The sequence below is a fragment of the Benincasa hispida genome, chromosome 6 (genome assembly GCF_027475165.1).
Source record: "Benincasa hispida cultivar pf3 chromosome 6, pf3_genome.v1.1, whole genome shotgun sequence".
NCBI classification, from domain to species: domain Eukaryota; kingdom Viridiplantae; phylum Streptophyta; class Magnoliopsida; order Cucurbitales; family Cucurbitaceae; genus Benincasa; species Benincasa hispida.
In genome coordinates this window covers 32,626,543-32,639,893 of record NC_143483.1, presented here as the reverse complement: position 1 = coordinate 32,639,893, position 13,351 = coordinate 32,626,543, and the positions used below count along the sequence as shown (strand labels likewise).

The 13,351-nt window shown below is 34.8% G+C and overlaps 1 protein-coding gene across 1 annotated transcript; it reads left to right on the top strand.

Moving 5' to 3' along the window:
- Positions 1 to 5,918: 5,918 nt before the first annotated feature.
- Positions 5,919 to 6,389, top strand: LOC150035603 (uncharacterized). The gene has a single exon (XM_090314369.1). It carries the CDS (start codon positions 5,919 to 5,921, stop codon positions 6,387 to 6,389), a length of 471 nt encoding a protein of 156 aa, XP_090170495.1.
- The last annotated feature ends 6,962 nt before the right edge of the window (positions 6,390 to 13,351 follow it).

The following is a 13,351-nucleotide window of genomic DNA, read 5'->3' as shown; positions in this document are numbered from 1 at the left end:
ACCCACTTTCTCATTTGGTTTACTCCAAGCATGAGCTACATTCCATGCAGCACATCTCGTTGCATGATTGTCTGCAATATATTGAAGAGATTGGAGTGAAGAAAGGGGTGATGAACCAACTGAATTTTTGGTGAAAAATTCGGATGAAGAAGTGTTCTTCAAATGGGTTGGTTCAGTGAGCTTTCTCCATATTCCCTTTGATTTCAGCTTATTTTGAGTCTCATAACTCAATCTAGAGCACCAAGAGGATAGTAGGGAAGATCTTGTGGTGGTCTACATAAGGATTAAGAGGATTTTGCAGCTGGAAAATGGAGAATTCGTTTGTTCGACCAAGGTATGTTCTTAAAACCTATTATACTCTGTTTTAGCATGTTTCTTTTCAACCAAAATTAATGAATTAGAATGCTTATGGATCTTGTTCCCTTCCGTTGTGTGCTAGTGTAGATCCAACAATTCCCCACTACTGTCGTTTCCAAATAATTCATCAACTTCAACGTCAATGTAATCTCCATCATTTCCAGGTTCAAGAATAACTAAATCTTTTGTCAATATGTTAATATGTCAACCCAACAAAATCCAATTTCTAAGTTCCATATAAGATCTAAATATTATACATTTAAATCAGCCCAAATATAAGATTCATAAACTATACATAAGATCCATAAAGTATATATTTAAATCAGCCAAAATAAAAATAAAATAATATATCAATTAATCATACATTTAATTCAGCCCAAATGCAAACAAAATTATATACATATGAACCAATCTTCATTTTTATAAATATATACATATATTTCTATATTCAATCCAACAAATACATAATCATCCAACGAATTAATCATAAAAAAAATAGCCCAAAAAATAGACAAACATAATCATCCACAAAAATAGCCCAACAAAATCTAATTTCTAAGTTCATAAACTACATTAGACAAAATCAGCCCAACAAATAGACAAATATATACATATATTTCTTTAGCCCAAATGCAAACAAAATGATATATATAGGAAGGTTATATATTGGATTGGAAAATAACCTAGGGAAAGAATTTTATCACAAAAGCATTTGGACGATTTTGGACGGACAAACAAATGGAGGACGATTTCGGACAATTTTAGACGGACGAACAAATAGAGGCAAAATGATACGTTTGGTTGCACAAGACGGAAGCAAAATGAGGAATATTTCGGATGATTTTGGACGAAGAAGACAAAACAAAAAAAGGCAAAAGATGATTTTGGACGGAAAAGGCAGAAGCGCTCGAATCAGGAAGAAGAAGAGGTGAGGCTCGGTTTAATGAAGAAAGAAGTCGTGAACCGGGTACACGACTTAAGGTAATCGTATACCGGGTACACGATTACTTCAGTCAACGCTGCATGACTGCCACGGTAGACTGTGCATGCCAGATCGACAAGAACTCGTGTACCCGATACACGATTTAAAAATCTATTTTTTACAATACTTTCACTCCTACCCTATTTTTGTCATTATATATTAAAAAAACATTATTTTAAAAAAATCTCAATAAACACATATGTAAAATATGATATAGAAGTTGATAAACTTATAAAGAAAACAACATTAATGCTATTTTTTTTTTATTGAAATTTATAAATTTTAGACAAAATAATTCAATGGTTAATTTGTATATAGGTCAAAATCAATTTTGTGCGAAATTTTATTTTATTTAAATTAATGAATTTTCTTACCCTAAGTTTTTTTTTTTTTTTTTTTAATGAATTGGTCGACTGGTAAAATTTTAAATAATTATTTAAGTTTAGGGTCTAATCAACTGAAATCTGTTAAGGGTCCAATTTGAAACAACATGTCTAAAGTCAAAATTGATTTTCCTTCTTCATTTTTATATCAATATACATTCATTCACTCAATTCTTAAAATGTTGTCATAAACTTGTGTGAAATCACAAAGGTTTCGGTTGTGTATATGAAATCACAAAGTTCATTTTGATAATATATAAACTAACATATTCTTGCCTTTTTAAATATTGTATTTCTTTAAAATAAAATTTTATTGAAAAGTTTAATTATTTAGGAAGATTTATTTCATAAATACTGAAGTTTTAAAAAATTACTTTAGATGTAATTAATCTCTCCTCTTAGCTGCTCCTTATCTCTCAACTACTCTATTAAATGTGTTATCTTTATCCTCTCCTTTATCACCATTATTTATTATTATTATTATTTTTTTTTATGAACATTAATGAAATTCTTACCCCCCCCCCCCCCCCCCCCCCAATATTCTTTTAGGAAAATGAAGGGAAAAAAAACTCTATACAAAGTTTTGAAAGTTTAATGTTTTTTAACTTAATTTTAAAAACATATATTTGCTCAAACTTTTTTTTAAAAAATATATATATCGAATTGTAAATATGAATCTACCTTAGTTTTTACAAATAACAATAAAAAAAAAAAAAAGAGGGATATTATATGGAAAATTATTTTAAGTGACAAAATTGCTAAAAATATTTAATAACAAAATATTTATAACTAATAGTAAAATACCACTGTTTATCTCTGTGATAGATCGCGATAGACAGCAATAAACCACTATCGGTGTCTATTTATGTTATGGTAGACACATATAGTAGCCTACCACGATCTATCACAAATAGATTTTGATATTTTATTATTATTTATAAATATTTTGATTCATTTTTCTATATTTGAAAATGGCTCATATTATATTTCATTAAATAAGTAATATCTAAATAAATATTTCAATAACAATAAAATACTTTATTTTACAAATAAAGTATTCAAATAAGTAATATTTTTAATTTTTAATTTAGTTTTACAACCAAAACATGAAAAGAAACATGCAATAAGATACTATAAAAATAACAACAAAAAATAAGGAGATATTATATTTCACTTAAAAAGAAAAAAGAACCTATTTACATTTAATAGTAAAATTTTAATCTTCTTTGATAGAGACTGATAGAAGTCCATTGGTAATAGACGCAGATAGAAGTCTATCAATGTTTATGAATGTTTTCTTTTCTTTTATCTCTATAAAGACATGTTCCTTAAAACAATAAAAGAAATGGTTTTATAAAATAAGTATCGAGTGGCAAACGCTGTGTGGGTCCCAATTCATAAAGAATGTATTTTTACTACAGAAAAAAAAATCACATGTTTTCCTAAACTACCCTTTTCCCTAATTAGTTTAAAAAACAACATATTATCTCTCCGATTAACCCCACTCGTAGCCTAATAGGAAATATATTCCCCAAAAGGGTCTCCGCATAACTCTTGTCTCCCAAAGATAATGAACATCACTAGTCACAAATGTGTCTCTTGATGTTTATGGGTTGGATTGGATTGGGTTGAGTTGAAAGACTTTTTAGACTCAATCCAATTATTCGAGTTATAAGTATTTTCAACCCAAATAATCCTTATTAAAAAATGAACCCAACCATGAAATATTTGAGTTGGGTTGGTTTGGGATAATCGGGTCATTTATTTAAAATTTTGTTATAAAAAGAAGTAAAATGCAAATATGTAAAAATCTAATTTAATTGTTTTCATATATTGAATTAAGATTAGCGACTCCATTTCAATTTATATAGTGAAAATTTTCTTTCTAAAGTGTAGAGAAACTATTTTAAGAGTTGTTGAATAATAAATTATTAAAAAAATATTGGAATTCAATAAAATTAAAATCAATATATGTATAAATAATTGTATTATAAGTAATAAAGAATATATTTTAAAGTTAATAATAAATTCGGATTGATTCGAGTTGGTTTGGGTTATATTCGATGAACCCATGAACCAACCTAACCCATAAAATTTTCATTTATTTGAACTCAACCCAACCCAAATGAGTTGATAACCCAATACAAACCGCACGGTTGGGTTGGGTTGATCAGTTTTTTCGGGTCATCGGGTTTTTTTAATACCCCTAGTATCTCTCATGTAACCTTCTCAAATAAATATTAAAAGATACGAATGTTTCATAATTGTAATTAATTAATATAATAAAATTCTATTTAAATGAATCTTTTTTAGTACAATTAGAGGTAGGGAATTGGAGTCGTAGACCTTTGGTTATTAACACTCGTAAGCTTGAGTCATGCTCACTTTGATAGTATTTAAATGAATTTAAAAGATTGTCAAAGTAAAATAGTTAGAGGAAGAAATGTAAAAAATTACAGTACCAGAATATCATACTTTCTTTGTTCACCCAATAGATTTGTTTTCGTAAATATTAATAGATCCTACATTAATGTCAGTCTATATTTTTTTGTTGAAGTTTTTTTTGGAAGAGAGGAAAGATAACAGGAAAAAATTTACCTCAACCATAATAAGAAAATAATAAAAGTAAATATTTATATGGTTTACAAAGATGATCCGGTCATTTGCTCCAACCCAAGGAATAAACACCATAAGGGAGAAAATCAAATAATAGTAATAATAATAATAAAGAAGTCAATTATTAATCAATTATCAAGCAAACAAATTCAATCATATACAACCCTTAAATTTGTTCTATTGTATGAGTTTAGACTTAAATTAAATTTTTGCTAATTCCTCCATTGAAAAGAGTTTAAAATTTTTATGAACTCATTAATTTAAAAAAACAAAAATAACTATAAATTTAGTTAAAAATCACTTTTGATTTAAAAATTTTCATAAAAGTGACAGTTTGATCCTTTAACTTTTAAAATAATGAATTGATCCTATACTTTAAAATAGGTGACAATTTAGTATAAAAATTTTGTTAACTTATGGGTTGCTTTCTTCCTTAAAATGGTTTATTGGTTAACAATTTTAGGTTTTTTTTGTACAGATGGCCTCATTTGGGAGGCCCAAATGAAAAATGGTCACTTGTAGAGAAAATAATGGAAAGTGATATTCTGCTTACATCACAAACATGTGATTTTATCGATTCGCCCCTGAGATGCACCCTGTGTGCCTGCCAATACAAATTTATTCGATCCTCAATGGCTCATCACTCAATACCCGATGGCTCGTCACACATTCCTCGGTGCACGATCACTCGATACACAACTTCATGGTCACTCGATACGGCTGCAATCGACACGTATATACTCGATCATATCCACGTCATACTTGATGCTCAATTACTTTATACTCGATTCTTTTGAGTTCTTAACCTATTTGAAGGTGTTTGAAGTCTATTATTTCACCACTTTCGACGAGTTCAGACTATTCTCTCTATTCGTTCGATTGTATATCCTTCAACGACAACACATCTACACTCGAAACTCGACTATCTCTGCATCAGGTAACATTCTTCTCCTTGTTGTTTGTAGTTTGGCATCATTCACTTGAAACTCGACTATCTCTACATCAGGTAACGTTTTTCTCCTTGTTTGTATTTTGGCATCATCGCTCAAAACTAGACTATCTATGCATCATGTTCCTCGATATGCGCTTCCATGTTACTCAATACTCGACCGACATGGTTTTCATTTCTATTTTCATATCTTGCATGTTTGGCTAGACTTCGAGTTTGTTTCGTTTTGGTTTTTATATTTTTGTTACTTTGGACCGTCTAGAGTTTAGGATTTGAGTTGGATAATGCATAAAGGTGGAAAATCAAACTGAATACTCGATAATCGACCTCTAATCACTTGTAATGTAGGGAGTAAAGGACACCATGTAGCATGTATAGAATATCGAGAAATCGAGTATCTCGTATCGTGCATCATGTATCGAGTATTGAACAAAATTCTTATTTATCCCTGTTTTTTGTTGTTCTATGCAGTATGGCTAGACAATTTAATATTCCTCCCCAAGATTTTTTCCCAGGCCAAGCGACCAGCCTATTCTCTCACATTGGGACGATTAACAAGATAGTAAAAGAGAAGCTTATTCCCACTTAGCTTGCCCTCTTTAGGAAGACGATATTTGGGCGATTCGTGGACATGGACATTATCTTCAACGGTCCATTAATCCATTACATTCTATTGAGAGAGGTTGAAGACGATAGGAAGGATACAATGACATTCGATTTGAATGGTATGATTGTAACATTCACCAAAGAGGACTTCCTATCAGTGACAGGATTGTGGCGATCACTTAATCCAATAGTTGTAAGGAGGGCTGAAGTAATTGGATCACTACGTAATAGATACTTGAGGAATGATTTTGCGGGGGACATTCATATTGGTACCTTAGAGACAACATACAAGGAGATGGAGTTTGAGAACGGTATAGAAGCTGTGAAGATGACATTGGTCTATTACACTAAATTAGGTATGATGGGAAGGGAGAAGACGAGGGCCAATATCGACAAGGTCTTATTAATTGATGTAGAGGGTTTAGATTACTTCAATTCCATGGATTGGAAAAATGTGTTATGGGAGAGAACTTACTTGGACTACAAAAAGGATTGAGTGGCAAGGTAAGAACTACAAAAAAGGTCCAAGAACTATAAGAACTACATTGTCAAGTACAACCTACCAGGATTTCCTCATGCTTTTCAGGTAATATCCATTTATTGGCCATATGAGATCTATTAATTGTAATGTCAATATTACTTACTACTTATGCTTTTCTTATAATCATTTATTAATTATGGTAGGTGTGGGCATAAGAGATCATTTCAACGATTGTTCAAAAATTTGCAACCCGACTGAATAGACATGTCATACCTCGATTCCTAAGGTGGAAGTGTACATACTCACTGCCAACCAAAACAATAGTGCGATACGTGTTTAAGTCCATCGAGGTTTGTGTATTACATCACAATTTACTTGGATTTAAGGTGAATGTCACATATAACTAACAATTGTTGTTTTGTACAGACAAGAATCACACCCACATTATTGATCATGTCTGATAATAAGAGGTGGTATAAGGACACTAGGATCGATGAATGATTGTACGAGCGCATTGATGCCAAGACGATCTCCTCAGAGACACATAGATCACACCATGATGAGGATGCTCGTAGTCACTCCAGTGACTACGAGAGTCACAAGCATTAGTCTCATGAGTCAGAACTTAATGAGCATCAGTCTCACAAGTTTCCTACCAACGAGCGTGAGATTCACCCTCCTCATAACGAGTCTCAAGAGTTCCCTACTGACGAGCATGTGCTCCCAACTGAGGAACGAGGATCGCCTCGGCCGAATACAACCCATTTTGAGCCCATAAGAGGTGTGGGCATTCGCACATCACTCCGTGACATAAACCAAAGAGTTTCTATGATGGAGCGTAAATTAGACAATGTACAGTCAGACTTGAAAGATGTGAAGTTTGACTTGAGTTTCCTTCAGGCTGACGTACAAACAATCACCAACCTACCGCAATTATTGTGTTAGGTACGTAATATCATCTTAAACTTATTATAATGTAAATCTATATCATTTTGTGTTTGACCTAACATACTTCATAAATGATATAGGGTTTACGCGTGGAGTCCACCGAGACTATTGACCCCATTCCTCCATATTCCACCGAGTCCCGTGACCCAACCCCTCCATCAGCCACTGAGTCCCGTGACCTCATTCCTCCACCTTCCACCGAGTTCCAGGACCTCAGTGCTCCACCTACCACCGAACTAGTGACCTCATTCCTCTACCTTCCATTGAGTCATATGACCCCATTCCTCCACCTTCCACCGAGTCCCATGACCCCATCCATCCACCCTCTACCGAGCCTGCAAACTGTGAGTGGGAAAAAAGGCGAACAAGTCGAAAGAGAAAGCTGACACAACTGTACACCCCTCCAATTAACACAGTAAGAGCAATAGGAAAAAAGCATAAATACATTCAACTCGATGAACGTCTGATTGACATCGTCCCCTATAACCCGATGCACGCTATTCTAGAGGATTTGATGAATGACTTCATGGTCTGGTTGACCAGCGTGGATATGGGTCCTCACTGGTTGAGAAATGAAGTCCTATTCAAGAGAAATTGCACAATAAAGGAGTTATTCCAGGAGTTACCACGTCATAGTAATTGGGTTGAGAACGACGTAAGTTAACATCCCTTATTACATTTATATGCTTGTTAATTACTATTCCCATTCTTTGACTTAACTTGCAAATTACATTGCCACATAGCATATTGGTATGTATTATAGAAGGTTTAAATTTTAATGTACAATTTTTCATTATTGATATACACTTGAACCTATTGTTATCTATTTTGCAAAGTCAATTGAACCTCCAAGGTCCAGATAGCTTGTTCCAAGCCATACGTGGAAAAACGATGGAAAAAACTGCTAAAGTATAGAAGAAAGAGCATACGTATATCGATTACGTGCTGGGACTAGTACCTGAACATCAGCCTGGTTGGGCAAATGTTGATTACATCTATAGCCCAGTCAACTACAAATAGCATTGGTTTATGTTGATGGTGGACATGAACATCAAACGCATCTTTTTGTATGATTCACTCCTCAAGTACATCACACCGAAGGATCTGCTAAAATTCCTGGCGCCCCTATGCTTTACTCTCCCTTCACTGGCACAATTCTACGGCCTATATGATGCAAAACCTGACCTTGCACCCAGTCCTTGGAAGCTGAGTCGTATCAATACAGGTACATTACAGGGGAATACACTGAACTGTGGGATATTCAGTATTAAGTACTTCCAATACTTGGTGACCAGGTCAAGTATGGATACCTTACGATAGGATAAGATGCATGATTTAAGGTTGCAATATGGTGTCGAGTTATGGGCAAATATAATACAAAGTAATAAATTATCAAGTATTTGAGTTTGGACGTTTGTTGGGTCTCCTATGTCGTCATTGCCCGTTTGTTGAGTTTGGACGTATCAAGTGGTTCGTTGCACTTTTTTCTGTTATGTCCTGGTTGGCCACACCGTCCACATTTCTTTAATGTGACATGTTTTCTAGCAAACGGTATCTGTTTACCTTTCGTCTACCAACCTGTACCACTCTTTTTGGTGGGAATATTTTTACCTTAATATACTCTAGTGACTTTTTTCCATTCGGATACATGACCAAGCGAGTTTATTAATTTTGCATATGCTAGGACTAGGGAATCAACACTAAACAATTTGTTGCATAGTGTAAACGAATTGATATTGTGCTCTTTAGCTGCAGCAATAGCATGCAAAACACGGAATCTCCAAACACTAAAATTGCTTGCAACTACACTCTCGAGTGTTAAGGCTGATTATACCATCTAATCTACCGTCCTTTACATGAAATCTATAACAATCGATCGAATTTACTCGACATCGCCTAGTTTGTCACACTCTAAACCCATTATTTCCTCTACATACATTGAGTTTGTCGATATATTATTAGACCACATTGTTCGCCGCTCATGAAACCAACCTTGAAGTAGATCTCTTATGTATTCTAGCAACAAAGTTATTGGTAACACTCTTGCTTCTTTAGTAATAGCATTAAAGCATTCAACACTATTACTAGTCATGTTATCATATCGGTTCTCGAACTGATAACACGATGCCCACCGCTAAATACCAACATCCTCTAAATATCTAGCAAGGGAACCTTTCTTGTAGTTCACTATTTGGACCAATGATGCTTGAACTTTGATTCTCGATACACTCTACAAGCATCGTGAAACAATTTTCTAACGACCTCATATTTGAAGTATTTCTCCACGTTCCTTTTCAAATGAAAGGTACAAATTCCGTGGTAAAAATTGGGGAATACGATATCAACGACATTAGCTATACTCTGTCCACGGTCTGAAACGAATACAAGGTTAGGGATTCTATAATTGCTATTTTAAGGTTCGTCATGAACCACTTCAGGGCTCGATCATTCTCACTATCAACAATTGCATATGTTAGTGGGTACAGTTGGTTATTATCATTCATTGCAACACCAACTATCATTGTTCCCTTATACTTACCCTTTAGATGAATGTCATCTACAATGATCACGGGTCGACAACTCTTAAAACCTCTTAGACTCGCACCTAGTGCCATGAACACGTATTTGAAATATTTTGATTCTTCAAGCTCGACCTCTAATACAATTCCAGGATTTCTATCTTCAAAGTCTTACCATATGCATGCAAGACAGCATATGATTCCTCTAGCGTCTCCCTTGCAAGAGCAAAAGCAGTTTCTCTCGCATGTAATACCTTATCATAACTAATATTGACACCATATTGATGTGCATATCCTCAATATGGTGTTGTTTGTCCCCCCGACTAACGTCGAATTTTTCCTTAATTAGGTGACAATAACGAATGTGCTGGCTTACCTGTGGTCATGATTCAATACCTCAATCAAGCATGTATGATTGGGCATGCAATTTGCGATCTTGAAGATACCATATTCATCCATTTTAATTGCTCGAACGACCCACTTACAAGTCTGGTGTAAACATCAAACACTATACAACTTTTTATTCGATTTTTTAACCCACAGCTCAAAGTTATTCTTAATGGCCAACATTGCTAACCTCATCTTCACATCACTCTTGCTAAAGAAAATTTGACCTTCTTCACCTGTATCCACAAACCTTATAGACGACTGTGATTGTATAATCAAGTCCCCCATTCTGGCGTTACTACTAAATGGTACATTGTTCAGATTTTGGCGAGGCACACTCCCAACAAAAATTGCCAAAATCATTTGATAGAATTGGAGTTGGTTATTCTTCATTCACAACAGAAGGACCACTCCCTAAAAAAACCTGGGTTGACTGTTCTTCATTCACAACAGAAGGACATAAAACAACTGGGGTTGTCTATTCTTCATTCCTAACCCCTTCTTCTTCTATCATCACATTCTCATTTACACATGTCCCAACATCTTCTATTGTCACATTCGGATGCAATACGTTCGCTATATTAACATCGATGTTGACGTTTTCTAGTAAGACATTTGATGGACATATATCATTCTCATTTACATCACCTCTACACATGGGTTTTTCTGATCTCTCTGGGTAATAAAATATTGCCCCACAATAAATTTCTTCAATTTCCTCAAGACTTACAAATACCTGCGATCTAGTACGGTCGTACTCTGAGAGGAGAAATTTAACATCAGCGTCGTCCATTAAGCATATTGAAGGAGAATCAATATCCATCTTATATGTCACCTATTATAATCTTGAACTCTGTCAAACTAACTTACATGATATCATATACAAGATTTACCAACTCATTATACGTCAATTTGCTTAGAACTAACAAACCCTTCAAACGGCCTCCAGTATAGCATTCTTCTATGTCCTCCCATATACCACTATAACATAAGAATATATACTTATCCATCCTTCAAGAAAAACAATACAGAAAGTGAGTAGTTAGGAAAATAGGTAACTGTTAAATACTCGTTATACTCGCTACTTGATGCTCGTTGCTTGTCATTCGATACTCGGAATTCTCAACTCGAGGCTTACTGTTTCATAACTCTTTCCCCTTATCCTCGCTCCACTGGAAGCTACTTGCATGTATCAGTGCACACTCACTCATTCTCTATGCTACGTTCGTATATCTCACACATCATCGAAAAAGTAAAAAAATTGAGCAGGAAAAAGCACACTTACTTACTTGAGGTATGAGACAATATAGTGAAATGATTTCAACGCCTTTATAATTTGATCTCCATCAAGAAAAACAGGTTTTGTGAAGTGGTTTTTTTTTTTTAAGGAAAAATGATCCCAATTTCTCTTTTGTGTTTCAGTTCTGTTTGTTCTTAGTTAATAATAAAAAAAAAATTACTTCACATTTCAAGAAATTGATTTGAAAGAATCATGTATATTGTAAAAAAAAAAAACCATCCCCAATTTTTATATGTTCGTACATAAGCATTAACTACAAAGCAGGTTTTGACGACACGAAGAATTCAAAAGAGTCGAGTATAAAGTAATCGAGCATCGAGTATGACGTGGTGATTGAGTATACATGTGTTGATTGCAGCCGTATCGAGCGACCATGAAGCTAGTGGGTATCGAGTGACCGTGCATCGAGGAACGTGTGACAAGCTATCGGTTATTGAGTGACGAGCCATCGAGGATCAAGTAAATTCGTATTGGCAGGTGTGTGGGGTGCATCTCAGGGGCGAATCGATAAAATCACATGTTTGTGACGTAAGCAGAAAGCCACTTTCCATTACTTTCTCTACATGTGGCCATTTTTCATTTGGGTCTCCCAAATAAGACCATCCGTACAAAAAAAAAAACCCTAACAACTTGTTCCTTGGACTAGCTCTAGCCATTGATGACAGCCAATATTTGAGAGTATCAATTTGAAAGTGATTTTTTGAATTTTTTCAAATCACTTTTATCAGATTCAAAATCAAAATCTTTAATCCCTCAAAGTCAATTCAATATTTAAGTTTACACCCTTAATTATATTTTTGGCCTATTAAAATTTGTGTTTAAACGATTAAAAACATCTTGATTAATAAAAATGCGAAAATTGGTAACAGTTACAAAGATTCAATTCATCACTAAGAAAATTCAAGGCGTAAATTTCTCTTCTCCTCTATCTAAAGAAGATGGAGCAATGAATTCATTTGTACCTGGGTGGTTTACCTCAGCTTTTTCTAAGGTGATTGTTTTTTCTGTTCGAGTTGCTTTATGAAGTATTCCCTTAGGGGGTGTTTGGCTCATCAACATGAGAATTTTTGAGTTGGTATAATATATCAACTCAATGTTTGGCGCACCAATTTTAAATGTTGGTGGAGTTAAGTTGGTATATTTTACCAACTCACCCCAATTCACCCAACTCTCCCTTCTTACAATGTTCTCAATAGCTCCATCCATCGACTATTGTCGGCGACTATCGCTATCACATCTCGAAAGCTAACTCCAAGCTCCGATAACCACCTCCAATGACAACTCCAATGAACAACTTTGGACTCTAACAACCACTTCTGATGAAAACTCTGGCGAACAATTTTCCCCTTCGACATCCACCTCCGATGACAACTCTGGCCTCTGATAACCATCTCCGGTGACAACTCCAACAATCAACTTCGAGTTTCGACAACCACCTCCGATGACAACTTCGATGACCAACTCAGGTCTCCGCACAACCTTTGCACGACCAACTCCGGCAACCACCTCCGATGACAACTCCAATGAACCAACTTCGACAACCACTTTTGCGCGACCAACTCCGACGACTAGTTTCAGGCTCCGACATCCACCTCCGACAACAAATTCCGATGACTAACTCCGACAATCACCTTCATAAGCTCCGATAACCACCTTCGACTACAAACTTTGAGTGAGCAACTCCGACGACCAACTCTTCAATAACCACCTCTGACGAAAAACCCAGGCAACCAACTCTTGAATAACCACCTCCGACGACAAACTTAGGTAATTAACTCTAATACCACCTTCATGCGAACAATTTTAGGCTCCAACAACCATTT

Coding starts and splice junctions, on each gene's coding strand:
- LOC150035603 (XM_090314369.1), top strand. CDS start 5,919: ATGGACATTATCTTCAACGGTCCATTAATCCATTACATTCTATTGAGA.